This window comes from Diorhabda sublineata, chromosome 4, assembly GCF_026230105.1.
Source record: "Diorhabda sublineata isolate icDioSubl1.1 chromosome 4, icDioSubl1.1, whole genome shotgun sequence".
Lineage (NCBI taxonomy): Eukaryota > Metazoa > Arthropoda > Insecta > Coleoptera > Chrysomelidae > Diorhabda > Diorhabda sublineata.
In genome coordinates, this window is record NC_079477.1 from 38,330,730 (window position 1) to 38,358,262 (window position 27,533).

The following is a 27,533-nucleotide window of genomic DNA, read 5'->3' on the forward strand; positions in this document are numbered from 1 at the left end:
TATGCGAACTAGCTCAAAACTATAGCATGTCCGAAAACCCTTTTTTAAAAATTAGACCGATTTACTCAAAACCAAAATACAACATGGCAACGGTTATATTTTAGAATTTTAAGGTTAGAGTTCATAAAATCGATTTACGTTTGTTAAACTTTGAAAAAATATTAGGTGGTTTATGTTTTGTGACATGTTATAATAGTAAATGAAATATTTCTTATCTTCAAAAATCTAATGTTTTAACTACCGTCTTTGTTTATGTTAGAAGGACGTCGGCTTTTACACGATAGATAAACAGAAGGAAAAGGTTAATTGCGCCGCAAATACCAATATGCCAACTCAGACACATTTTCCCTATATTTCTTTAATTTTGGTGAATATGAATAAAAAAATAAATTAATAAATCTGAAAACTTAACTTTATTATGAAAATTTCAATGTAACAGAAGTTTAGATTCCATCCAATATATGGAAAGGTTTGATGAAAATTGAATTGAAATAACTAACCTATATATTTTACATTTATCTATGTCACTAATATTCCGTGGCATGTTTGGCATATTGACGTGGAAGTGACAGTGATGTGAGTTTGAAAATAGTATAAGTGGTGATTTCTCAAACAAGTAAAGTCTACTAATTATGTTATTAGAAGATAAAGTTTCTCATAAAATAAAACTTTCGTAAAATGCATAGTCAACCTAAATCCAAAAATCCATGGAATAAGAATATTCAAAATCCACCAAGAAAAAATCAAAATAAAAATTTGCCGACACCTGGTGAAGTTAAATTTAAGGAAGCTCATGCGAAATTACAAGCGGCCGTGCAAAAACATATTACCGAATATGAATCTTCATCAGATGAAGAAGAATTGCTATCGGAGACGTTAATAGGTTACTAATAATAAATTTTTCGTTTATGTAGAAGGATGGGGTTAATTTTGCATAAATTTCAGATTCTATTTTGAAAAACTACAGAAGTAATAATGGAGAGGATGATAACATAAATAAGACGCAAACATTTTTACAGGAAACATTTTTGTCTGGAACATCAACTTGTTTAATTTGTATTTCTAGAGTTAGAAAAGAAGATCAGGTAAATATTTTACTATATATCCAGAATAGTGATTAATTCATTGCCATTTTTAGATATGGAATTGTGTCAACTGTTATGGTTATTTTCACCTTATGTGTGTTCAGAGATGGTCAAAAGACACAATAACGCAACTAAAAAATGCCAATCAAGAACAAATTATCGTTAGACAGTACAAAATATGTTGGTGTTGTCCAAAATGTCGTCATGAATACGAAACTACAGACATTCCTACAAAATATTTGTGTTTCTGTACCAAAGTTGAAAATCCAAAGTACGATCCATACATTGCTCCTCATTCTTGTGGCCAGATTTGCAAAAAACCTTTAAAACCAAAATGTGGACATCAATGCTTACTTCTTTGTCATCCAGGTGAGTTCATATTTGAGGATTCATTATAAATCTAATCTGCATTAAAATTATATTTGATCAAGTTATTAAACTGATACAAAGGACCCCGTTCAATCCTTAATCCTTGGGTTTTGGCCAATTTCTCTTAATCTTAATACGTTTTCATTGGGCCAACATATAAAGCAGGTATTAGATGATGTGTGCCTTAATACATTTAGATGAAATGCCAGAGGAGCACCTTAGCTCTTATTCTATTATTTTCTTCTTCATTCTTCAATCTTAGCAAATGAATTTGTGCACTTTTCACTCTTCCTGAGAAGGATTGTTTTGTCACCAGTGAGGTCGCTCTTCTACTATCCTGAAAAGTACTATAGAAGAGATGTTGTCAATAAAGTGGTTACTTTTTAACTTGTGTATAAATATGATGACACAATATTTATATGTATGCATTTGGGTCTACCTCGCCTGCGTGAATGACTTACCATGAGTATAGATTACAGAGTAACTTATGCATCTACGTTACCTCATTACCTTCATTGATTTACTTCATAGTTTATTTTCAAAAGTAGGATGTGATCTTGGAGCTTCTAGCCCTTTAAAACTTTTAAACACTTTTCTATTCCTATTTCCCTCTTTTCAGAGTACCTTCGGATACTTCCTGGGTAGTTATAAGGGGGTTGAAGGAGTTTTGGGGTTTTGAGCCCATAGAAACTTGATCAGCTTGCTACAAACTATAATTGTACCAAGTTTGAGAAAAACTAACTGAAACCCCTCCTCTTATGGTACAATTGCACTCTTCACGTTGTTGAGAGGTTTATAGGGTTTCGTGCCCATTGATACTTTTTTCAATCAACTTGATACAAACTATCATTGTGCCAAGTTTCAGGAAAGCTCACCGAAACCCCTCCTCTTATGGTACAATTGGACTCTTCAGGAGTTTTTGAAGGGGGTGGGAGTTATGAGGTTTCGTGCCCATTGATACTTTTTTGGCCTAAATCCATTTTCTATAGGGATTGAGCAGGGTCTTTTATTTGAGACATGGTCGCTGCTCACAATAAAAACTGAGCATTTCAATGACCTTGACAGCATCGTAAATCATATTTCCTCAAATCTCCTGAAATTAAATCAGCAGACTTTGTACCAACAGGTGAACAAGAAAAAAAATGTGGATTGATGGTTATTCAACTTCAAGCTAAAATCTAGTACTTTTTTGCTCTTGTATAATAAATAACTATTTTCTTGAATAAGTGTGTAATTATATATTTATTGCAGGACCTTGTCCACCTTGTCCTGTAACAGTTAACTTATCATGTTATTGCGGATCACAACCTCCAAGAAGTCAAAGATGTAGTAGAAAAGAATGGTCTTGTAATAATGTTTGTGGCAAACCACTATCCTGCAATAAACATTCTTGTCCGAACCTTTGTCACCCAGGTGAATGTTTACCTTGTCCGAAGAAGAGTGTACAAAAGTGCATTTGTAAATCCCAACAAAAGCTTCGTGAATGTGCAAGTCCTGTTTGGCAATGTGATAAGGTGAGAAATGACTTGAATTGATGTATGTAAATGCTGTATTATTATAAAAAAATAATATTCAATACACAAAACTAACAACTTTGAGGAACGAAACTTCAAGAAAATATAACAAAATTCGAATATAAATATATCAACCTATGAGCTCATGAAGCTTCAATAAAAAAATACCCGAAAAGCTGGAAAAAAAATTTACTTCAGAATATATATTAACTAGTATACAAACATTTTGTTCGAGGGATTTTGGCAAATCAAACACCAAAAATGTACGTTTTAAAATATATTCCCAGGTTTTGAGTATTCAGTGATTGTTCCAATATTTAGTCGTTCATATATTTTTCTATTTATATCTACTTTTTATGGTGACATTTAGAAGGATATTTAAACTCTAACCAGATACGTAGTTTTTCAGCTCAAATATGATTATAAATAGATTGTTTTTAGGTTTGTAATAAGCCTTTGGAATGTGGACATCACAACTGTCAGGAAGTATGCCATATTGGCGTTTGCGATATCTGTCCTTTAACAAAAGCGCGAACTTGTCCTTGTGGTAAAACATCGTACCAGCTTCCTTGCACCCAAGAAACACCGACATGTCCAGATACATGTGATAAAATCTTAGATTGTGGAATGCACACTTGTAATTTGAAATGCCACAGGGAAAAATGTGGAATGGTAAGTTGAGGATTGAGTAGGGAAAAGAGCTCTGCAGTACCGTAAGATGGGGTGAATTGAAACGAATATGGCAAAAGTTTTTTAAAATACAAGAAAGAACAGCAAAAAAATATTATTTTTGTACATAACCTCAAATCTAAACCGTGGAAATTAACAGGGCAATCCGGAACTCTGATCTGCGCAATACTGAGGGTGTCTCTATGATTACAAGAAAATAACTGTAACTTTTTATAGAAATCCTTTTTTTTTTTAATAAATTGGATATAATTGTTATTCGACCTCAGCTAAAGTATATAAAGAACTAAATTGAAATTTCTAGAACCTTTAGTAATATTCATACTGATCACACTATTTACACTACACCAACACTCACAATTACACTGTCTGACGTCCATTTTGATAACCAAGGTTTCGTCTTCAGAGACGGAGCATAAATAGTTTACTTCAACTATTTCTGAAGGGGAGTCGAGAAAAACCAAAACACTGAGAAGCATACGAAAATGTAATACCCAATATTCAATAATAGTAGATAGGTAGTAGTATTTTCTGTATGCCCCTACAAAATGTCAGAGATGTTCCTTCCACCCTATCTTACAGTAAACATTAACATGTTAATCATAATGATATGAGATAATAATAACTGTTTTTTAGTGCCTTGAAACCGTAGAAAAATATTGCAGATGTGGACAGCACATGAAAGAAATTCAATGTTACAAACCGTATTTGTGCGAAGTTAAATGTAAGCAAATGAAAGATTGTTATAAACATCCATGTAATAGAAAAGTAAGTTTTATTTAGCTGATTATCGATGTTTGCACTGGTTGGTTCCCTATTTTATATTAATAATTTATTGATAGTACTACTAGTATTAGTAGTCGCATATTCCATCCTGATTTTTTTTTATCCTACTGCTTTTATCAAATTTTTCATTTTGCTTTCAATTTCATGCTTTCTATGAATCATTCTGGATTAATTATTACGTTACGTATTCATTTTAGGTTAGTTTAGGATTGTATGTTTGTTGCTCTGATCATATTTCGAACTTTAGTGGACTACGCATGACTGAACTATACATTTTTATTCTGTCTCTTTTAATTGTATTTTCTCCATGTATTCCATTTTTCCATTGAATAAATAAAACCGAAAAATAATACAGATGCTGTAACAACAATAGTTCGGTATCTTTCTAGTTCATTATTTCCTGAAATGGTAGCAAAACATTAATTGGTCCTGGAATACGCAAGATGTTCATATACCATTCTGTTAGAAAGCAGTATGGAAACACTTACCTGAACGATCAACACCTGCATCACTATATTGACAACGTTGGATATAATAACCTCACTTTCATACTCTGGCCATCTAGGTAACTGGATTTAATGCCGTGGAACTTCTTCTATAAAGACACAATTATTAAGGATATTGTAATAAGTTTTTATTATTTTTTTTTTCAGTTTTTAGCATTAGTTTTTGTTTTCTTTTTTATCCCTATCTACTTATTTTTACCAACTAATTGTATTGAATGGATTAATGTTCCAGTGTTGCGACGGCAATTGTCCACCATGCGAAAAACCTTGCGGAAGAACCTTAAACTGCGGTAACCACAAATGTATCTCGATATGTCACAGAGGTCCTTGTTATCCTTGTAACCAAACCGAAGATGTATCTTGTAGATGCGGAGCCACCAAAATTGCTGTACCCTGTGGACGTAAAAGTAAAACAAAACCTCCAAAGTGCTCCGAATTATGTTTGTGAGTAATTTATTTTATAATAATATTAAAAATTGTGTTCACAATATGATTTTCAAGGATTTCGCCTGACTGCCATCACGAAAAACGAGATTTGCACAGATGTCATTTTGGAGATTGTCCTCCTTGCAGGCAGATATGTAATAAAGTCCATGACAAGTGTTCCCATGTGTGTCCTGCACCTTGTCACTCCGCAGTTCTTGTTAAAATTGAAGGACAAAAGGCTTCGATGCCTTGGGAGCAAGTAAAGCCGCAAGTAGTGAGGAAACAGTTGCCGTGTCCCGACTGTGTTGTCAAGGTTCCTGTAACTTGTCTAGGTAATGCAATTGTTCTCAATTTTGTAATAATTAATATTTGCAAATGTAAAATGTTTCCTTCCTTCAAACAGAATTACTAAATAAATATAGGTTTTACCTGATTTATTAATAACCTTTTTTTCAGTTCTATAAGGTTTAGTAAATTTGTTATTTTCATAGTGTTGGTTGAGGAATTCGAAGTTTGTTGCCGTTTGTTGATGATTCAAAATTAAATCAATTCGGCCATGTTCAAACAAGCCAAACTGAAACAAGCATATGGAATTTTATTTGTAACGGATTTGGTCATACTACATTCAAATATAACTGAACCAAGTACTTTTAAGTTGATTTCTTATGGATTTGGTCATATCAGATTCAAACTGTCCATCTGTCTCTTGTAATTTTGCGTTAAAGACAAATAACAATAAATGACGCACGCATTTTTTCCTTTCTTTGTTTTTTTTTTTGGAATCTTACTATATTATGATATCATTGGTTAGGTCTTTATGTTCTAAAAGCTGCCTGATCATCTGGCTTTATTTGTAAGCAGTATCTGTCTTTTATTTTAAATCCTCATATAGAATTTACCCCACAATTTTCGTATTGACTTTGTAACCTTTTTTATAGATAGATATCTTCTGTTTTTTCCATATCTGAAAATTTTTCACTTCTCTTTTCCCCATTATCTTGATAGTTTTCATCATATTTTCCGCCTAATTCTCCTTTTTTTGTCCTGTATTTATTCCACTTTTTTTCTTCCGTATAAAATATTTTTAAGATACTAAATGGATAACATAACCTCACTTTTCTATATTCCCTAAATGTATTTAATACTTACCAACCCCGACAACATTATTCATGATTATACTCATAAATTTTTATAAAGTAAAACTTAATCAAGGATAAATGTACACCCTCGTTGAATCTCAGGAAACTTTCTTTATTGGAGGCTAATAAATACCATAATTCCCCTAATTTTTATTTTCGTGACATGTAGGTGAACATGAAACCACGGATTGGCCTTGTCATTTGGCGAAACCTTCAAGTTGTCATCGTCCTTGCGGTAGGATTCTAGATTGTAGTAATCACATATGCAACTTACAATGTCATATAGTTGAAGGAGCTCCTGGCAGAATTCAGGTAAAATAATCATAATTTTATTTATAAATAATAGTTGCGAGCATGAAAAAAGCCTTTCGCGCTAGTACAACACTATGTTTTGTCTACGACCTTTCCACTAACTACATTTAACTAAAGTACCAATTAATTACATATTATTTGATCATTTTATATATACCACCTATTCATAATAATTAATTATGACTTCTAGAACAAGGAATAAAATTACTGATATGAATAAATTTTTTTAGGCTGGAATCAACTGTGAACAATGCGAAGGTAGTTGCGATAAAGATCGCCCTGAAGGTTGTACACATACGTGCCCTAAACCTTGTCATCCTGGAGGCTGTCCTCCTTGTAAAGTAATGATTAGAATCAAGTGTTATTGTGGCCTTAATCAACTATACGTTTCTTGTGCCGATTGGTTGAACGTAGACAAGAAAGCAGAATTACAAACGTGCGGCAATCAATGTCCAAAAAGTGTAAGTGAATATATATTTATTTCGAGAATAATTTTTCGAAAAATTAGTCATGAAGATGAAATATTTCAGTGATATTCAATTTTAAAGTCCATTTTTTTTTATTAATATTTTTACTGTACAAACTATACAGTCCAATAGATTATAAGTCCTTCTTCTTGTGGTATTTCAGATTTGGTATTATTTTGCCATCTTGATTCCGCGCTCATAAAATCTCTGGTCCTTAACAGCAGAAAACTGAACCGGGTGCGATTAAAGGTCATCGTTATTTGTAAAAGTATTTTACAAACTTCGAAATAAACGGTAATCAGATAGTGCCAGATCAGGGATGTATGGGGGATGTGGCATCACTTCCCAGCCAAGCTCTAATAGTTTCCCACGAGTTACGACAGATATGTGAGACCTTGCGTTATCATGGAGGAACTTTAAACGTTTCCGATTTGAAAATTCTATTTGTTTTTATTTGTTTGTTTCATCCAGTTTTATTAATTGTTGACAGTAAACATCAGAATTGATCGTTTGGTTCATTGGAAGCAATTCAATAAACACAATACACTATTAGTGAACCTCAATATGTACGCCCTCACCTGACAAATGTATGAGGAAATTTAAAACAATGAAAGTTGCTTCAAATTTCCTCATTCTCAATTCTTTTTCAAATTTGGGCAACGATGCTGCATGAATTTTTAAAGTATAACACATACCTATATATCTTATTTGTAAATGTATCAATTTCATTCAACTATTATTATATTTTTAGTACGAATGCGGACACAGATGCAAAGCGAATTGTCACCCTGGACCTTGTCCGAACCCCGATCAATGCAAAAAGAAAATGAAAGTGATTTGTAAGTGCAAAAGGATCAAAAAGGAATTTTCTTGTGAAACCGTTCGAAAAAACGAAGCTTTTGTGCCTTGCGATGAAATATGTGAAATTAAGAAAGAGGAAAATAAAAAATTGAAGGCTGCAGCTGAAGAACAAAAGAGACTAGAAGAGGAAGCAAGAAATAAGAAAGAATTAGAAAAGTATCAGAAAATGTTTGAAGGAAAGAAGAAAAATAGGGAGAGGAGACGGTGTGAAGATGAAGTCGAGGATGGTATTTTGAAAAAATATTGGTATATTATAGTGTCTATTTTGTTTATTATTATATCTGTATTATTTTATTCCATTTTAATGTGAATATAGATATAATCGTAGAAAAGTCGATTATAATTACACACAACCTCATTGCTAATTAATTAAAACTAAAATAAAAATTCAATTGAATACTTTAAGGGTTTTTGAAAAACTATGAACCTCGATATCATATCATCTGATTTTACCTCGTCGACCACATTCCTCCAGTCATCACGGTCCAACGCTCCACCCCTTCATACCTAGCTCCCAAAGATCCTCTTCGACATCATCCAGTCATCGTTTTCGCGGTTGCCCAGGCAGTTGCCGATCCTCGGGCTTGTGCCGATACGCTTTGCGCACCCCTCGCTGCTCAGGCATACGCTTCAAGTGGCCTAACCATCTAAATCTGTCCTTTCTGACTTCTATCACCAGACAGAGGAGGACGAAACCGCAGACCAGGTTCTCAGCAAGTGTCCCGCACTCACTCGAGAGCGGTTTAAACACCTGGGCAAACCTCACAACTTGTCTAATGACATCAAAGGTTTGAAGCCGAAGCGCCCGATTGAAAAAAATTGAGTTTTTTGAAAAACTGAATCATTTAGAAATATTTGTACAGGGTGTTTCAAAAAAAGGTGATCCTGTCTTTAGGATAGAAAGAAAACTGAAAAATATTTGGAGTTTCGTAACGTCATCCGTATTTAAGATAAAGGGCGTTAAAGGAAAAAATTATACACACGTTTTACGGTTTTGCCGCAACTACTGGGATTTTGAAACACCCTGTATATTAATTTTTCTCCGACGAAATTTTATTGTCGTGCCTTATAGTGATTTTTTTCTTTAATAATCGGGACATGATGGAAAAAATTCAGGAGTGAGTAGATGACGTGGAAAAATGTATGGTATAATTTTAATCTACCTTCCAGTGGAAAAGAAATTTAATAAATTATTTGACCTTGAACTTTAAAAGGTTTCAAAAGTGTTAGATAAGATTATCTTCTGATACAAAAATATATTAGACGCGTGTTCACTATAGATTTGATGACTACCAAACATTTTAATAAAAATGATCGACGACGTAACCTTATTCAAGATTGGAACTGAACTTTCTGAATTAAAATATAACGGAGTAAGTAGATAATAAAGTTTATTACTATTTAATTATACTACATCAATTCCGGACTTTATTTAATTATTTTTGTTTATCGTATGAAAAATTATCCCTAATAATATACGAGGTGTAGTGAAAAAATACGATGAATTTTTCTAGCAGGAGCTGTCGGTACGTTCATCGACTTCAAAAACAGTCAAAAATTGTTGGAACAAAATAAAATGAGGAGAGAAACTGGAACCACTGAAGAAGTAACGAGTAGAAAGAACAGATTCAAATAAAAGGGGCTATGCGTTCTGTTTACCAAATAAATACGAATTGACTGCAATTTTTATGAGCACAATAAAAAAAAAGGAAGAAAAACTTACCACTGAATATACAAGGATAGATTCGCAAATTTACTGTGATTTAAAGTGTAGATAGGTAGAGGACGATTTAGAATACGTTCCGAGGTTTTATTGAATTTCTCGAACGGAGTATATTGGAATGGAATAGGATTATATTTATCATCGGGGTGTTTATAAAATGGAGGAAAAAATCTAATAAATCGATTTGCGATGATCATTCGAAAATAATTTTCTATTATATAAGTGTGTGAATGAAATTTACAAAATCAAATTCACAACTGGTTACCTATATTTTATTTACAGAAATATTTTTGCCGTAGTTTTGGGATTGGTTTGTCCACGTTTCGGATATACGTATACATTGGAGAAATGAACCGACATATATCTTGTCTCAAGCTGCATTTATATTAGGAGGAACTTTAACTCTCCTGCACGGTAAATTTCTTATTAAACCGGGTTGTCACTGCGCGAAACGGAGTCTCGCCTTCCTACTCACCCCGAAACTTATTTCGAAGTTTCGGTTTTCGATCGCGTATCAAAGCCTTCCGTATTGTGCACAGTGTATACGTGCACAATACGTGTGTTTCGGATCAGGCTGCACTCGGTGTCATTGTCTCGCCTGGAATCCGAAACGTTTCGTCCAGTCGACCGAAGACATTTTCGCGCAGTGGCAACCCGGCTTTACAGTAGTTTAGTTTTGTGCTAATAGCCCGGTCTATTTAGACATTCCCGCCAAGCTGAAAATCAGTAAAATAAATATAAATAATTATTTACTCCGCCAAAAACAATACACGGACATACATAATCATCAGAAACCAGGGGTTGTATGTTTTTTTTTATGTCACGGCATTATATTTACTCCCTAATTTTTCCCCGAACTGCAAAAAAGTGTATAAATACTAATAAATATCACATTTTAGCTATAATTAATAAAGGACGTTTTCCGTGGCTATGGTTGGGTGCAATACTTCATGGTATATTGATAGAAAATATTACTTATGTCCATCCGGACGTAGACAATTTTTGGCATTCTCAGACTCCAATTATTTTCGCTGGAAGAAGACTCCCTTTACATATAATAATTTTATGTGAGTTTTAAATAATCGTTTAGAAATTAACAGTTTGTTCACTATAAATTCTCCTGCACTTTAACTCTGATTCTAATTAATTAAGGGCTCAATATTTTACAATGCAAAAAAAATGCACAATCACTTGCTAATTAAATAGATATCATCTTTTTCTCAATACTTTGAGGGCATGTTTGCTGGAAAGTGCTTACTACTCTGTAAACTCTATTCTAATACTAATATTTAATTCCGGGCATGCTGTATATTGGTTTAATTGCTGTTAAAAGACTTATTTATATCTTTATTTATTAGTGTACACTAAAGCGTTCTTTGTAGCATAACCAGCGCTAGTGTCACTGTTCTTAGTAGCAGTGCAAGAGAACTAGTTCACCCAATTCACTGTACTACTGCTTGCATTAGGGAGAAGAAGTGTGGGAAGGCAATAGGCATGCTGCGAATAATGAACAGGCAATCTGCCTAAAATGGAGTAGGAAGAAGAAGATATTTGTCAATTCCATGCTGATTATCGTGAAGACAAGACCGCAACGTTACTTGAAAAGTGCTTTCGAATAATTTAAATTCTACATTTCTGATGTAACAAAGTTTTGCGGTTGGGATTTGTTGATATTTTTTTTTTTTTTTGAAGTATAAAAACCGATTGGTTGAGGAAGGTTTACTAAACATTAATTGGATTTCCAATATCAATTGCAGATCATAAAAACTTAAATAAAAACACTTTCGGTTTACGATTCGATGTTTTCATTTGTAAGCAGAGGAGATGATGAGAGTCCACGTGGACTGACGGTTTGTTAGATGTTTAGAAAAAACTTTTCTTTATACTTATTTCGTATTTTTATATTTTTTGACAGACGATTTTTTCTAGATCCCTGTTTTATATATCAAGCACAGGTAGCGGCGGCAAAATTAAATTTACCAAAATGGTCTGAACCATTTTTAGTTGGACTTTTAGCCGTTTTGATAGATATCCCTTACGACATCGTATCTGTAAGATACATGCACTGGACTTGGCACGATACCGATCCAAATATATTCGACAGACATTATTGGGTACCGTGGAATTCTTATTTTTTCCACGCTACATTCGCAGCTGGTTTCATTTTTTGGTTCCACTATCTCAGAGAAAAAATATGCTCCACCGAAGGAAAATGGATCGCAGATAAAAGGTATACAAAATTAAAAACTAAACCGAATTTAAAACTTGTACCGAATCAGTAACGCTGTTTATCCAATAATAATTAATTTTTGGGTTATTTCACTATACGTTATTTATTATCGACCATAATATCAACGTTCGTCATCTGCATTTCATTGATCTTTCGTACATCCGCTCTTAAGTCCACTTTTAAATATTTAGCGTCGCATTTCAAATACGAGAGTTGATACTTAACGTTTTGAGATATGGCAACACTGTCGCGATTATGTCAAATCTGTCATTGCCGTCATAAAATTTGACATTTTCGTGCGATGATTTTCTATGACTTATCGACGTGAATTGCCGGCTTTTGATGACGAATCACCATCTCGAGCTGGTTTTCCGAATTCAATCGTGGTCGCACAGGATGAATACCGTGAAGGTCGTCCAAAATCGTTGTTAACATACCGTAAGATTTGAGGTATACTTGGGCGTTAGTTCTACTCGAATACATTCAATATTGCATGAGCCTTTGGCTGTCAGAAAGATTTGTTCGCTTTGGATACCGCATAATTTGACATTTGGTGCAAAGAATTGCTAAAAATATTCAATCGCGGCGCTTCAAAAGATAGAGACGGGCGACGAATCATGGATCTATGCATATGAATCCGAAACTAAACAAAAATCGACTGTATTGGTCTTTCAAGATGAACTAAATCCAACAAAAGTTGTTCGCCACAAAGCACTTCGGAGCAAATGGTGACTGGGTTTTTGGAATAACTGGACATATAACCACCGTTCCATTAGAGCAACGTATGCGATCAATTCTGAATGGTACACCAGCATTTCTTTGCCAGAAGTAAAAATCAAGGGAACTAATCATTCTCCACCACACATATGTTCAAGCAAAAACGTTTTTGGACAGTCAAAACATAGAATTAGCGGGTCATCCGCCGTACAGTCCTTGTTTGGCAACAAATGATTTCTTCCTATTCATAAAAATCAAAAATAAATTGCGGGGTCGACGTTTTTCTACTCTATGCACTCATGAACTGACCTGCACTGGTCCAGTTCGGTACAGATCCAGTGTAGCTACCAAGAACCCACCTCTTTAATTTTAACTCTTCAAAAAACTAATTTTAAAACAGAAGAGACTTAATATTTTTCATCATGAAAAATTATTTTTTAATTTTTGTGGATAACAGTCACCACCCTCCACTGATATAAACATTTTGTTTTTCAGTTTTATAAAAGAATTCTTCTGCACATTCTTAGCTGTCCTATTGGGATCTCCGACAGGAGTATTAGCATTTATAGCGATCTACCATCCGCTTCACGATATATGCACCATCCACAGCGAAGTTACGTTCTTTATCATATTCGTCACGTTCGCTTTGATTTCCTGGACAGGAGATAGATTAGCAATACTGAAAGATTATGGAAAATATACAACAACGTCTAAACTCCATTGGAGTTCATGGATTCTTTTACTTCACTTAATAGTTCATTACGTTACATTTATGTTAATACCTATAATGTTCAATCCAGAAGACGAGGTTTCAACGGGAATGAAGGAACCAATTGGACCGTGTAATGAATTCGTTCCGTTACACACTATTGTAGGATTGGTAAGTAGCTTTGTTCTGCGCCCATGTCCTTGGTTCACGCATGTGATAAATTTGTAACCCAAGCTTCTGATAGAAACAAGAATATTATACTGAATGATAAAGGTCAACAATCATCAACAGTCAATTGTTATTTCCTTTTCCAGACTCTGAAGAAAAGAAAATACCTTTGTCCATCCGATTACGATGAAGGATATTTCGATTTCCATTGTTTACCGAATCAAAAATACCCTTCGGACGGATCTATATGGTACACAATCTGCGGAATACCATTCAAAAATAGGGCTGAATATATCACAGTTATTGGTTTGATTACTTTAGCAGCGGCTGGTATATTTATTAATTTATACTTTAATTCATTCGGAGATTGTGTATTTCAAAAGAAAGTTAATACCAATAATGAAAACGAAAAGAATGTTTTAAAGAAAAAAAATAAATAAATTTTCTAATTAAAACAAGCGGATCATCTTATTTAAAATACAAATACCCGGCATATGGGGTACCATAAAGGAAAGTAGCAACGTTGCTAAACCTATCCCTCTAAGCATCCACCCTCAGATAAATCCACCACCCCCTTGTCACATATGTGAAGAAGATGAAATTGTTGAGTACGACTTCACGATAAAAGATGTTTGTATTTCTCTAAATATAATAAAGTTTTTCAAAAAGGAAGGTTTGAGTGACGATGTAGTCAAATCCATCACGAAATTGAATGTGATAACTCTTTAACAGTGGTAAACAGACTTTTTTTCTAATCAAGATTAACAAAATTAAGATTAAGCCCTATTAACCACATTGTTGCTTCTTTACCTTCAATTTTTATGAGGTCCTAAATTATATTATATATAAATATATATAAATGGTTTACCACACAAACGACAATTTATCAAAGTCTTGTTTTATTTCTAAAGTTTAAAATTATAAAAAAACCATATCTTAACAAGGTAGTGTTCATTTTATTTTCTAGTATTCATTTAATTTCAGGTTCAATCAGATTTAAAAAAAAGAACTAATATTAAAATTAACTTATTATTTTAAATAAAACTACTTTAATTTATCATAGTAAATAAGAAAACACAAGGAATTATGAGTAAGGTAATTTAAAATTAACATCCACCAGTTTGTTGTTGGTACACTTCGATTGTATCACCCTCATCCATCTCTAAGGAGTTTGGAGTGTCCGTATCGTTTATAGGATTACCATCAAATCTGAATCGGACAACTTGTGTACTAATACCCTGAAAAGAATAAATTTTAGATATTACATAGCTAGTCTTTGTTGTTAAAATAGACCTATAATTATAAGAAATCCAAAGGGGAATATAAAACGACAAATCACAACAGGGCACTTGCATGATTTGAGAAAAAAATTATCATTATCCTTGTGAAACTTTAGATTTAATGGGTTTAAATTGTGACGTTTTGTCTTTTATTTTTATTCTAAAGAGTCTATCTGATAAATATGATTTCGTTAAGTTGTAAAAGGGAGCAGAAGAGTGCGTTTGATTTTAAATAGCAAGCCTTTCACCAAACCTTATCAAATGCTAGACTTATATATAAAAATACTCCTGATCAATACTTTTCTTCTTCTAGTAAAAAATTTATTTTTCATGTACAAATCTTTGACACTGTTGTTTTAATCAGCAAAGCATCCTGTTACAGATGAAAAATCATCCGAAAAGTTTATATTTTGTGGTATATCTGGAAAACATTACTTTTCCGCATTAATGAATGATGATGAATGACAAAAAATCTGAAATTTTTTACATGGATATTTATTCTGAACAATCACATCAATAATCACAAAGGCAATTTTGCTTTTCATAAAGTTATCTTCTTCAGAGTCTGAAGGTAAACCTTTGAGTGTTGCTGTAGTGGTAGTAAAAACAGTATGAATATCACCAATGGTTCTAGAAATTCCAGCTTAGTGGGTATTTACTACCCCTTGGTGTTGAAAGCACAAATGAATGATTATACTCATAGTTTCATTGCTAATAAAAAAATGCGTTTGTATCAGGGTTTTTCATTGGATTCATTATGTGGAACTTATGTTACTTTATTGTATATTGCTAATAGATAACATTTAAGTTCTCATTACCTGTGAAACATAACATAAATAACTTTAATATATAATCTTCTAAAAATTGAACAAAATGCAATCTTACTTTTAAAGAAATAATTAGTACCTAGTTTACTAATACATTTTCCAAAGTTTAGAAACTACCTGCTCCATAATTAAAATAATGCTTTCTCACATTATGAAAAAATTATGGGATGAAATAGTTTTACAAACAAGGCTTGATACATTATTCATTATCAAGGTACAATTTAAAATTCATATGATACTGATAATTTAAGAACGATAAGACCGAATGCATCATCACAGGTTTTAAACTTATAATAAAAAAAACATTTAAAAAAGGGCTTTAAGTACTCACAGCACGTTCACAATAAGCTGTCATCAATTTTTTCAGAGGTGTGTGTTTCTTAATTTTGAACTGTACAACAGCATTATCTTGTCCAAGTACTTTAAGGTTGATATGTTCAGAGTCACTGGCCTACAAATAAAAAATCAGATTTAATGTAATGCATACATTGAATTATAACAATTTCGATAGCTTATTTGTACATACCTTTTTCTCGTCACCCATTTTCGTTTCTTATTTATGTATTACTAGCAAAAAGAATTCAGGAATTACCTGAAGTTTTATAACTTTATGCCAACAATTTAACAAAACAACGCCGGAGCAATTTGCCGCTTGCAAATAATGGCCGGCAGTCAGTGTAAAGATGGAGAACGGAGATTAATAAAGAGCGGTTAAGTAAAAGAGGGAAGATTGCATTCAATATGGAAGTGATATCCTGTTTGGAGCGTTAAGTTGTTTACAGTTAGGCGTTTCTCTATATAAAGCTCAATAGTGATTGGTGGGAAACCTAGCATTATATATACCGACCAATCATATAATAACATTTTGTTTTTCCCAGATTTAATGATGCCAGCTTCAACTTTATTATGTAGCTCTCTTTCTAAAATCTATAAGCAAAAAGAGAAGTGCAATAATAACAGTGGTTTTGTAGAAACAAATTATGGGATAAGGGTTTTAAAATGAAAAATGTAGTAACCTCTTCCTGATATTTTTTACTATATATATATATATGAAATCTTTTTAATAATGATTATCGATATGCAAGAGATTGTTTCTAGAAAAAACGTTTTCATTCGATTGTACTGAATCGATTATAACAGATCGATTAATTTTTCAGTATAAATATATATACAAAATAGAGAAAAGTAGAGTCGAATTAACGTGTTTTGAATTGATATCTGTTTAAAATAACCTACAAATTTTGTTTAATCAAAAGATAAATTTAGTTTAAATAATTAAAAATTTAAAATGAAGTGTACGATCAATAAAAAACTGGTGCCTATGAAGGCTCATTATTTTCTTTTCAATGCCGGTGAGTTTAATCAGTATTATTTTCGAATAAAAGTTTTATTTTTAATAATCTTTTGCCTTTATATTACTTTGTTATTCGTAAGCAGTATGTATAGTTGCATATCTGCAGTTAACTTTATTATAGATTTCAAAAAGTAAAATAATGAGTTAAGCAAAGTAACTTTTTTAAATAATAGAAGAACCGCCGGTCTAGAAAATTTAACTGAAGATCATGTTTGAGCAATTAAAACTGCTTTAGTTGTATTTAATTAATTGTAATCTTTATATTTTATGTGATGAAATTTTTGTTCATAATAAATGACTATCTACTAATCTGTAAATAAGTATCTTCGTTTGCGAGGGCGCACTTTTCACGAATTTTTACTCAAGGGCTTTTATTTGTTCCTCATACAGCATTTGATAGATACTTATAGAAAAGGGGCTATTTTTTCCTTTATTGCATAGATTTGAATAATTATTTCACTGTTAATACAGTTGTTAAAAAGTCTAAATTGCTAGATTATGTATTTATGAGATATTTAAAAATATTAATTGATATTAATGTCGAAATATTTATTAATGATTTGCTTGGTTTTATAATGAAATGTAGAGTATAATGACAAGTTTTTTTACACCTTGACCCACTAAATTTGTATTATTATTACTGATATATTGTGTCCAGTTATAACAGTTCTTTTTATAGGGATTGACAAAAAATTTCAACATTAGAATATATTTGCTTCTTTTAAATTTGTTTTATTTCACACTGCTCTAAATTTAATGATAAATTAAATGTTTTTTTCACAGGATCAGGTCCAGTTACTCCTTATCTCAGTATATATGCTAGGCAGTTAGGGTTCTCTAGTATAGTAGTAGGCTTCATGTACACAATTCTTCCAATTTTTGGAATGGTGGCAAAACCAATATTTGGAACGATAGCTGATAAGTTTCGATGCCAGAAAAGATTATTTCTTGCAGCACAAATTTTAACTGCCATAGCTTTCTTGGTCATATTCTATTCACCAAAAATTCATACAACCAGAATTGTTAATTTTTCGTGTTACAATGATACTATTGGATTTTTTTCAAATTCAAGTATAAATAAGTGTACATTAGATGATTTACTAAGACAGAATACTTCAAATATGTGTAAGGTAAGAGTTATATCAAGTACATTTGATTGGTTATCAATAAACATCTGAAAGACTGCAGAAAGTGGTTTAAGTAAATTAAATGTTCTATAATAATAATTATAAACTTCCTTATTATTTTTTTTGGTAATTAGAAGTAAAAATACTTATATTGTTATATAATTTGACTATAATTATATTAATTTTAATTTGTTAAAATAATATCATAAAGACCTTTAAATTGAGGCATCAGACAATTCCCTTTAAGGATAATTTAGTCCCTATAAACTATAAAAATAACTGTGGCCTGGGTTTTTAATAATTTCTCATATATTTTAATTTTTCTATTTAAAATATATAATTTATTGAAAAATATTTTGTATTTATTTTTTTTACTTATAACTTTGAATCTATTGGAGTAATCTTATTGCTTTATTGAGACAATCTCTACATAATTAGACATTGAATGTCTCAATTGGATAGATAGATCTTGAGAAAATTGGGGAAGAACTGGAAAATTTTGTGTTTTTTAAAAACCTATTAAGTTGAAACAGTGATTTGGTCACAATTAGTTTGGATTTCCGTTTCGGAATTTTGTTACACTAGTAACACCTTCTCTTCTGTACCTAACACTGTTTCCAACAATTAGGCAACTAATTAATAGTTCAAGGTTTATTTGACAGAGGTTTATACTAGGTAACTTGTGTATGACAGCACGCACATAGCTTAAGTTTCAGTACTGTTTATTTTTTATTATGAGTTTAATAGTTTCGCATTTATTAACCAATACCTATACATTATTTACAGATGACTTGTGGTGTAATTGATCAATCACTCTTATGTAATAAGTGGAATATAAGTGATCATTGTGGGCATGATCCTCCTACAACATTATCGTTTACGGCATTAACACCAACATATAAAATTCAACTTACAAATACTTCTCTTTTTTTCGAAATAGCCAACATTAAATTAAATAACGAAAGAATATTGACGCCTTCATGTTCTAATGGATCACCTTTATCTACCTGTCACATAAACTGTGATGATTATAATATCAATAGTCTGATAACAGAAACATCTATCGACGATAGTGACGCTTATAGATCGTATCAGTTTTGGTGCCTTTTAACTTTTATGATAATAGCTTGGATCGGACAGGCTACTGTAGTCAGCATAGGAGATGCTATATGCTTTCAATTATTAGGTATGTAAATTGCATAATCAGATAATCTCGCAATCATTAATTCACGTACTTTTCCATATTTTATTAACAATGCTTTCAACATATGTCTCATATATATCTTGGGCCAGGTTCTTCTGGGACCATCCTCGTAGTTTGATAGTCCGACATACATCTGGTAACCTTTTGTTTAAAGTAGAAATAGAAGTTGTTCTAAATTTCTAAATGCTGTTAATAGATTTCTCTATATTGCAGGAGATAAGCATAACAGCTATGGTTATCAAAGATTATGGGGATCTTTAGGATGGGGATTGATTGCGGTTGTTACAGGTGCTTTAATAGACGTTTTAAGTAAAGGTCGAGCTCAAAAAAATTATACATCAGCTTTTTACACCGCGGCAGCTTTCCTAATAACCGATTTTTTAGTTTCGTTGCAAATAAAGGTGAGTAAATTATATTTTTTTTTCATCTTGCAATGTAATACAACGTTTCTGTTTTTATCAATAAAAATTTTGTTTAATGCACTACTTCTCCTTCATACAATGTATGTACGAGGGACGTTTTTTTTTCAACCTCCGATCGCTCTGTGCAGACGCTACGCGTGCAGAAGAAAACGCCGTAGGCGACTGCGAACTACACACTCCGTCAGGTATCAGTCGGCGTTATGCCACAGCCACGTAAACATGTCCGCCATTATTGATGCTACAGCTAAGTGTGATTAGTTTTCTACAGGCTGGAGGCCATAGTGCTGCAGAAATCCATGGGAGAATGAGTCGTGTGTATGGGGAAAACTTCATGAGTAATTGTGTCGTATGTGAATGGTGTCGAAAATTTAAAGATGGCCGTAATGGTGTGCTAACACCAAGAAAGCTTGCCTTGTGGATTGTATGGAAGAGTTCACCAAAACCTTATCCTTATCACGTTCAGCCTTCACCCATGGTCCTTCCAGGTTCTAGAATTTTTTTATTTTCGTCACGAAGTTTCTTGATTTTTCACCTACCTACAATTATTTCTGCTTTTTCCAATAATAAACTGTCCTTTTCTCGATTTTTATATTGAAATCCCATTTTTTTTCAATAAAATTTTAAAATCAGAGCTTTATCCACTTTGAAAGAAAAAAATTGTGTACAATTGAATTGTTAATTTTTTTCTTGATGGATACTTTTGATTGGTTCGGCCACTGAATGATTAGCTCTGTACTCACGAAGAATAACATAATCAACAGTCTTGTCAGCTTTTAAATTGTGGTATATTATGGTACCACTGATTCGGACTAATAATGATACCGCGACGCTTTTCGCCCAGGATATTCACGTGCTGATCACGTACTGATCATTGTAAGTATTATGTATCATACTCTACAAAGATATGAGTGCTAGGTTTGGCTGTACTTTGTCGATCCCTGTATTTGATATTTGGTTCGCTCAACTAAACTTTAAGTTGACATTTTCTTTCCAAACAGGAAATATACGAAATAAAATTTAGAAAATTTTATTTTTCAATTATGTCAACAATACAATTTCTATCAGTTTTTTCAGTATCATCGACTTTTAAATTATTTTCTTAAGCACATAAATTGTTATCATTACAAACAATATGTTATCACTCATATTTTGGATAAATCGGTATTTATAGTTTTGATTATGAATATTTAAATTGATAAGTTAATTTTTCAGATAGTTTTCCATAATATGAATAAATTCATGTTACGAAATATTTGTCTCTTTATTAATATCTATATTTTGATAAAAACTGAAATAACGTCGACGCTTCAAAATTATTTTACGCTAAAAAATACATTATTTATTATAGGGGACGCATAATTAAAAATCAGTCTTTTCGGGAAACGTTTTCGGTTTTTTCTCATTAAATTTCAACTTCCTTGGTTTGGGAAGATGGATTTTTGTTTTCTATTCTATTCACCGCAGATTGGGAAATGTGATGTTTAGTATATTAAAATGCTCTACGGGCCATGTAGGCCCAGAGCAAGTCCTCTATTTTGCATTTTCCACATAATATTTCTTCATTCCTTCCTGTTCACAGCTAAAACATTAGCTTTTTGCTGAGAATTTACCTTTAGTCTCTGAAGACGATAACTTGGTTATAGAAACGCGCGTTTTCTTGTATGTGATCTTCCATTTTGTGTCATGGTCACTTAGAATGTCCGAGATGGTTGGAAATATGTCATTGTTTTTTTAAAAGCAGGAACCTAAAACTTAGACACTTTCTAGAGGGGATCTGAGATTTCTGAAGCTGTGACTATTTAACGTGAAGATATTTTAGAGTGGAAGAATCGCAAACGGTGCAGAAAAATCTAATATTATGGTACTTTTGATGATGGAGCACTTCTGTTTTGTTTTGAATGCTGAATATGGTTTGCACTAGCCCAAATCTATTCTGGGTCGAAGTCAATAGTGTTTGATGGACGCGTTTTGTTCCTGAAATCATTGATAACAGACCAAGTTTCTTTGGGGGAATTTTGTAAACTCTAGATATGCGAGTTTCGTATTTCATATTAAATTTTTTTCCAGCATACACAAAATTCAGTATCTACCAACTTATTTCGAGATGTGGGTGCGTTACTTCTAAATATACGAATAGTGGTATTCCTTATTTGGTGTGTATCCATCGGTATGTGTACAGGACTGATGTGGCAATTCGAATTTTGGCTAATAGAAGATTTGGCAAAAATACAAGGATGTTCCGCCACTGCTCATGTAAAAACATTGGAAGGTTTAGTTCAAGCAATCCAAACCATAATAGGGGAAACACCGTTTTTCTTTCTGTCGGGAATAATAATGAAAAAAATTACTCACGTCCACACCATGTCGTTGGTATTATTTGCCATTGGAATTAGATTCATCCTTTATTCCGTTATACCGAACCCGTGGTATTTTTTGCCAGTGGAAGTATCTCAAGGACTCACTTTTGGGCTGTTTTTCGCGTGTATGACGTCGTATGCCAGTATCATAGCCCCAGTTGGATTGGAAGCTACCATACAGGTTGGTATTTTTGTTTTTTATTTGAAATTTTGTAAAGCTAATCAGGCACCTTGGCTCGAGCCTTTCAACGTCAATGTTTGCCCAAGTGGGCACCCATCGATGATATAGACTGCAAGTTACCTCGTTCGTGATGTCTTGGAGTAACGCGTGTGTGTAAGTGGAGCAGCTGATCGGTGAGGAAGGCAAAAACCCCGACTATGTGCCTTTGCTTGTATAATGCGCTTCCATCCATATCCGCAGAGTTTGTTTTGAGTGTAGATCATTCGGAGATTTAATAACTGTATTATTGGGTATTGCAAGCAAGCAAGTGATTCAACCTCGTCGTTGCTTTTGTTGCTGGAGTGACCGGGCACACAAACGAGCTGAACCTACGCCCAACAGTTCTTGTACGACTTCCGGTGCATCTTTAATGGTATTTAGAGCATTCGTAAGCTTTATCATATTTAGGAGCGATGATGTCAGAATCATCAGCAATGGAGGTTTTGGACTCTTTGATGAGTTAAATTAAAAATTTTGCAAATATATCCAAAACCGATAACGCTTATTTGATCATTTAGGTATCTTCATCAAGATCCATCAAGTTAATGGCTTCCTTCCGGAAAATGAGTCGAGGAAATTCCTATTTTTTCTCCATGAATAACATTTGGTTAGATAGTTAACCGTAAAAAAATTATTTTATTTCCTAGAAGTGAAGATAAAAGTGCTCAAGGTACTAGTCACGAAACCGGATCTGCGATCTTCCACATTTTTAAATCGTTACTTCCAAATATTTCCGAATTCCGAATTATTTTTTTATTGTAGGGACTGGTAGGAGCTGTTTTTGAAGGAGTAGGCGTATCGGCAGGAAGTTCTCTTGGAGGGTATCTCTATAAAAAAGTTGGAGGACCATTGACGTTTCGATATTTTGGTTTTGCCGCTTTGATAATCTGCGTTATCCATGTCTTAGTTCAACGCTTACTACAAGGTACTTGAAATAAAAAAAAAATAAGACCTCAATTATTTCCTGTAACCCTTCATATTTTTAATATTTCAAATTATTTAATGCTAGTTATTAATTTTCATAAACCGATTAAATTTTCAGAGGTATAAAAAGAATAAATTGAAAAATTTTTGATGTTGACGGGACGTCCGAGTTTATCCTTCATTTCACAAAGCGTGACTTTAAGATTTTGATAAAATTAGTATCAACGGATAGATAAACAAACGACTACGAAAAGACCCAAATAACAAATTTTATTCATGTCGAGCAATTTTTTTAATAAAATTGGCCGCCATATTGGATCCGCCATTTTGTTTTTTTGAAAAAATGATTAATCAGCGACCCCTAAAACCTCTAAATACCGAATTTCATTGAAAAATTACCATTCGTTCAGTTGTAAACGAATTTTGGACTTTTGGACCACTGCGCCCCCGGAAGCGTTCAGACCCAAAAGGCGGTAGATTATTTCAAAGAAATCTTCCAATTATAAAGAAAGTAACATTGAGATCCACTTCCAAATAGTTTTTAACTGAAATGAGCTTCTCTGTAATATAAAAATATTACGGTTACGGTTAAGAAGGTATTCCGAATATTTTAGAATTCAATTTACTACACTGTTTAATTAATAAAAAACGTTAGCTGCTATATAAACAATCGCCTACGTCCATTTCCGGATATTAAGGTCAACGTATACGTAATAACGACGAAAACTAAATTTTATCCTGTTAAGATTGATAGTAGTTGAGGTTAAGTAATAGACCTTGACCAAAAATAAATATTCCAATAATTTAATTATATAATCCAGAATATTTAATCGAGCACATAAGCAATTAACAACATTTTAAAAAAATACTACAAGTTATGATCATGATACCAGATAATATTTTTTATTTTTTAAAGTGGATTTCGTATATTTATTTGGGTATAAAAAAAAATTTTAAACTTTGCAGAATTGAACGGCGCAAAATACTCGACTAGCGAAAAATCAAAATCTTTTAACTTTAATCCCCAACAACCACCACATGCACCACCATCAACATCTGGGGAATAATCGAACAGGGAATTACTCGAGGTCTAATGATCTGGTCTGATACGTAATCATATCGGTGAAGAAATTTGACAAAATATTCGTTATGATCAGTCACCACCCCATCAGATACCACGAGAGTCATGGCAGAGAAACAGCAGAACTTTGCGAATTTGCACAATACCGTCAAATGTTCTTAATCATTAGATTAAATTCAATAAACTCCATATAGCTTTTTAACCGCTGAACTTCATTTTTACATCAAAATCATTTAAAAATTGGATCAAAACTAAAAAAACTTTTAAATCCTCCACTCGGGCATAGAAAACATCCTTTAGCACAATTTTAAGAAAGGAGAACTGGATTATTTGACTTTGAAGGATCACCATACAGTTCCGTAACCTGTAAAGTTCGTTTTTGCATTAGAATGATCCAAAAGTTAGATACAAACCATAAATAAATTGTAAATTGTCGACTCAGACATAAAAAACATCCCTTAGCCCAATTTTAACAAATCAGAACTGGATAATTTGCAGCAAATTAATAAAAAAATGGAGAAAAATGCTTTTATTAAAAGAATGTTACCTCTACTTTTTTTAATGAAAAAATTTATACTTGTTTCAGAACTTCCAAATAATTATTCTTGTTCAACAGATAAAAATAAAAAGGAAGAAGAAAGAGAATCGACGTATCTCTTTTATCAACAACAAAATGGACAGAGATGAAAAAAGACTTCACGAAGAAAAGTCAAAATTACACTGCCGATAAACTGATATTAAAATCTTTTGGTTATATTCTAAGATATTTGTAGTTGAATCTATCATATATTCATACAAATTTTTAAAATAATTATGAATTTTTGAAAAAATGATATTGATCTGTATTTCGAAATTTTTCATTAGTATTTTTGACCAAAAATACTGTCTTCTATGTACATAGTTAGTAGTTGAATCAAAAATTGTGATATGTACAAAGGGAATTAGAAAAATCACTATTGTGATTAATAATAGGTTTCTTTGTTAAAAGCAATCTTAATTATATAGACCTAATTTAATTTATAAATTTCTTAGATTTTTTTATATATTTATATTTCTAAATGCTCTTGATTTTATATATCTTCTGTTTTAAAATTAGATTTTTCAATAATTTTTGAAAGAGTTAAGTCGAAACGTCAAGTTTTCATCAATTTTTCAAAAATTTTTTATAAAAAACTAATTTTAAAACAGGAGAGATCTAAAATCAAGAACATATAGAAGCATTAATTCAATTTATATATGTTAATAAATTGTTAAGTGTATTCCTTGTATTTTTCGGTTCCAATGCTTTTTATACAGAAATGATTGTCTCTCGGTACATTTGAACTACTTTTCGATCTTTTCCATTCAAAAATAAATGTTTTCTGGTAAATTAGAAATACTTGTTGATATTTCCTGTACAAAAATAAACGTTTCCGGTACATTTAAACTATTTTTCGATCTTTCTCGTGCAAATATAAATGTCTCCGGTACATTTAAACTATTTTTCAATTCCTTTGATTCAGAAATAATTCCTTTTTGGTATATTAGAACTACTTTTAGTTCAGTTCGGTAAACAACTAATCGTTTCCGGTACATTTTAACGACTTTTCGATCTTTCTCATTCAAAAATAATTGTTTTCTGGTACATTAGAACTACTTTTTTATATTTCCCGTACAAAAATAAACGTTTCCGGTAGATTTGAACTACTTCTAGGTCATTTTCATTCAGAAATATTGTTTTCTGGTACATTAGAACTACTTTTAGATCTTTTTTCCTACAAAAATCTTTGTTTTTGGTATATTTCAACTACATATGGAACTTTCTCATTCTCTAATCGATATAATATCGATCCGACTTCTACGTCGAAAAATGACTCACTGAAATCGAAATTCCGACGTCGCATAAAAATATAAATGAACGTATTTGATAGGGAATCTCTGAACCATGCTCTATTTTATAAACTTTCATCACCTTTGATTATATTTCGTTTCGTGTTGCTTGTTACTAAGGGAGTATGGGGTGAAGTTCGGCAGCGAACCCCCTTTGGAAGCTCCAAGCGATTGCGTATTGTTGCGGAAGGTATTTTTCGACAATTTCTTTTCCGAAATCACCTGGAAAGTCATCGAGATACTCGTATATACATTGAATCGTTCGACAAACATCTAATTTATCATACAGGTTGTTGTTCGATGTATAAATTGGTCGACCGTACCGATTTTCATCTACTCACCCTGTATATCTTAGATTAGAAATGATATGAATTTAGTAGTTATATATTTTATGTACAATTTTCGAATATTAATAGTTTCTTTGAAATAGTTACGACTTTCAAAAAAAAATTTAATTTACTAGTTTTGAAAATTCTTCCACTTGCTACTATAGCGCCACCTTTATTTGCTTCCTTTCAACAGATCCTCCATATATTGACCAGAAAGACATCTAACAGACGTCAAATCAACGACAGCTTGCTAGCTGGGTATGTCAAATCTCCAAATTTATTTCAAATTACTTACTCATGTCTTATCAATAAAATAATTATCAACGTTATAAAGATCATAATCGGGGTATGATATAACTTATAATTTATGGTTACAAGGAAGTTCATGTATGAATCTTAATGTATCTTATCAGATTAAAAAAGTTTTTTTAAATACATGTTTATATACTAGATGATAAAATTGTTACAGACTTATTAATCTCGTTTTTATTAAAAGTATTAAATTATAAATAAATGTAACAAATTGTGATGGTTATCAGTGGATAAAAAAAATTTATTGTGAACAACACTTGTACAAATTATACATCACTTAATGTGAGTGAAAGATAAACAAAGATGCGGTATAAAAAGGGTTCTAATCAAGTAAGTATGGGATTTTTATTATTAATTTTTTTATTAACTACTATTTAGAAAGTTCAATTACTATATAGGTTTCAAAAAAAGATGACCTCGTCTCTAGGATTGGTAGCAACAAACAAATCCCATTAATTTTCAGTTTTCTTCTTATATCATAAATGAGGTCACCTTTTTTTTAAAAAAAAAACTGTACGAACTACAAAA

At 32.2% G+C, this 27,533-nt stretch overlaps 4 protein-coding genes across 5 annotated transcripts; 3 read left to right on the forward strand and 1 right to left on the reverse strand.

Annotated features, from left to right (window-relative positions):
* Positions 1-526: 526 nt before the first annotated feature.
* On the forward strand, positions 527-8,554 carry LOC130443432 (NF-X1-type zinc finger protein NFXL1). Its single transcript, XM_056778048.1, has 11 exons — positions 527-883; positions 946-1,085; positions 1,139-1,454; positions 2,706-2,968; positions 3,410-3,640; positions 4,292-4,423; positions 5,180-5,391; positions 5,449-5,705; positions 6,682-6,824; positions 7,055-7,285; positions 8,043-8,554. The coding sequence occupies exons 1-11, from the start codon at positions 679-681 to the stop codon at positions 8,460-8,462; spliced, it is 2,550 nt and encodes an 849-aa protein (XP_056634026.1). The 5' UTR covers positions 527-678; the 3' UTR covers positions 8,463-8,554.
* Positions 8,555-9,408: 854 nt separating this feature from the next.
* On the forward strand, positions 9,409-14,154 carry LOC130443433 (uncharacterized). The gene is made up of 6 exons (XM_056778049.1): positions 9,409-9,525; positions 10,175-10,289; positions 10,775-10,942; positions 11,805-12,105; positions 13,318-13,702; positions 13,846-14,154. The coding sequence occupies exons 1-6, from the start codon at positions 9,463-9,465 to the stop codon at positions 14,137-14,139; spliced, it is 1,326 nt and encodes a 441-aa protein (XP_056634027.1). The 5' UTR covers positions 9,409-9,462; the 3' UTR covers positions 14,140-14,154.
* Positions 14,155-14,635: 481 nt separating this feature from the next.
* On the reverse strand, positions 14,636-16,535 carry LOC130443436 (small ubiquitin-related modifier 2). Its single transcript, XM_056778054.1, has 3 exons — positions 16,333-16,535; positions 16,138-16,257; positions 14,636-14,937 (listed from the first exon to the last, which is right to left on the reverse strand). The coding sequence occupies exons 1-3, from the start codon at positions 16,348-16,350 to the stop codon at positions 14,806-14,808; spliced, it is 270 nt and encodes an 89-aa protein (XP_056634032.1). The 5' UTR covers positions 16,351-16,535; the 3' UTR covers positions 14,636-14,805.
* A 404-nt stretch (positions 16,536-16,939) lies between these two features.
* Positions 16,940-25,754, forward strand: LOC130443434 (major facilitator superfamily domain-containing protein 6-like). 2 transcript variants are annotated; one of them, XM_056778051.1, is made up of 7 exons: positions 16,940-17,158; positions 17,944-18,290; positions 19,074-19,473; positions 19,705-19,892; positions 21,981-22,451; positions 23,253-23,415; positions 25,082-25,754. In XM_056778051.1, exons 1-7 carry the CDS (start codon positions 17,095-17,097, stop codon positions 25,180-25,182), a joined length of 1,734 nt encoding a protein of 577 aa, XP_056634029.1. In that variant the 5' UTR covers positions 16,940-17,094; the 3' UTR covers positions 25,183-25,754. The 2 variants fall into 2 exon arrangements, with proteins under 2 accessions (XP_056634029.1, XP_056634030.1); XM_056778052.1 differs by lacking the exon at positions 25,082-25,754 and adding an exon at positions 24,381-24,694 and having other exon boundaries at positions 16,946-17,158.
* Positions 25,755-27,533: the final 1,779 nt, after the last annotated feature.

Bases quoted from the DNA above. Each gene is read 5' to 3' on its own strand.
- LOC130443432 (XM_056778048.1), top strand. From the start codon at position 679: ATGCATAGTCAACCTAAATCCAAAAATCCATGGAATAAGAATATTCAA. The intron at 1,455-2,705 runs GTGAGTTCATAT...TATTTATTGCAG, and splicing joins CTTACTTCTTTGTCATCCAG to GACCTTGTCCACCTTGTCCT. The intron at 2,969-3,409 runs GTGAGAAATGAC...GATTGTTTTTAG, and splicing joins CTGTTTGGCAATGTGATAAG to GTTTGTAATAAGCCTTTGGA.
- LOC130443433 (XM_056778049.1), top strand. From the start codon at position 9,463: ATGATCGACGACGTAACCTTATTCAAGATTGGAACTGAACTTTCTGAA. The intron at 10,290-10,774 runs GTAAATTTCTTA...ATCACATTTTAG, and splicing joins AACTTTAACTCTCCTGCACG to CTATAATTAATAAAGGACGT. The intron at 10,943-11,804 runs GTGAGTTTTAAA...GATTTTTTCTAG, and splicing joins TTTACATATAATAATTTTAT to ATCCCTGTTTTATATATCAA.
- LOC130443436 (XM_056778054.1), bottom strand. The intron at 14,938-16,137 runs GTGAGTACTTAA...TATTCTTTTCAG, and splicing joins CAGCTTATTGTGAACGTGCT to GGTATTAGTACACAAGTTGT.
- LOC130443434 (XM_056778051.1), top strand. From the start codon at position 17,095: ATGAAGTGTACGATCAATAAAAAACTGGTGCCTATGAAGGCTCATTAT. The intron at 17,159-17,943 runs GTGAGTTTAATC...TTTTTTTCACAG, and splicing joins TTATTTTCTTTTCAATGCCG to GATCAGGTCCAGTTACTCCT. The intron at 22,452-23,252 runs GTTGGTATTTTT...TTTTTATTGTAG, and splicing joins GATTGGAAGCTACCATACAG to GGACTGGTAGGAGCTGTTTT.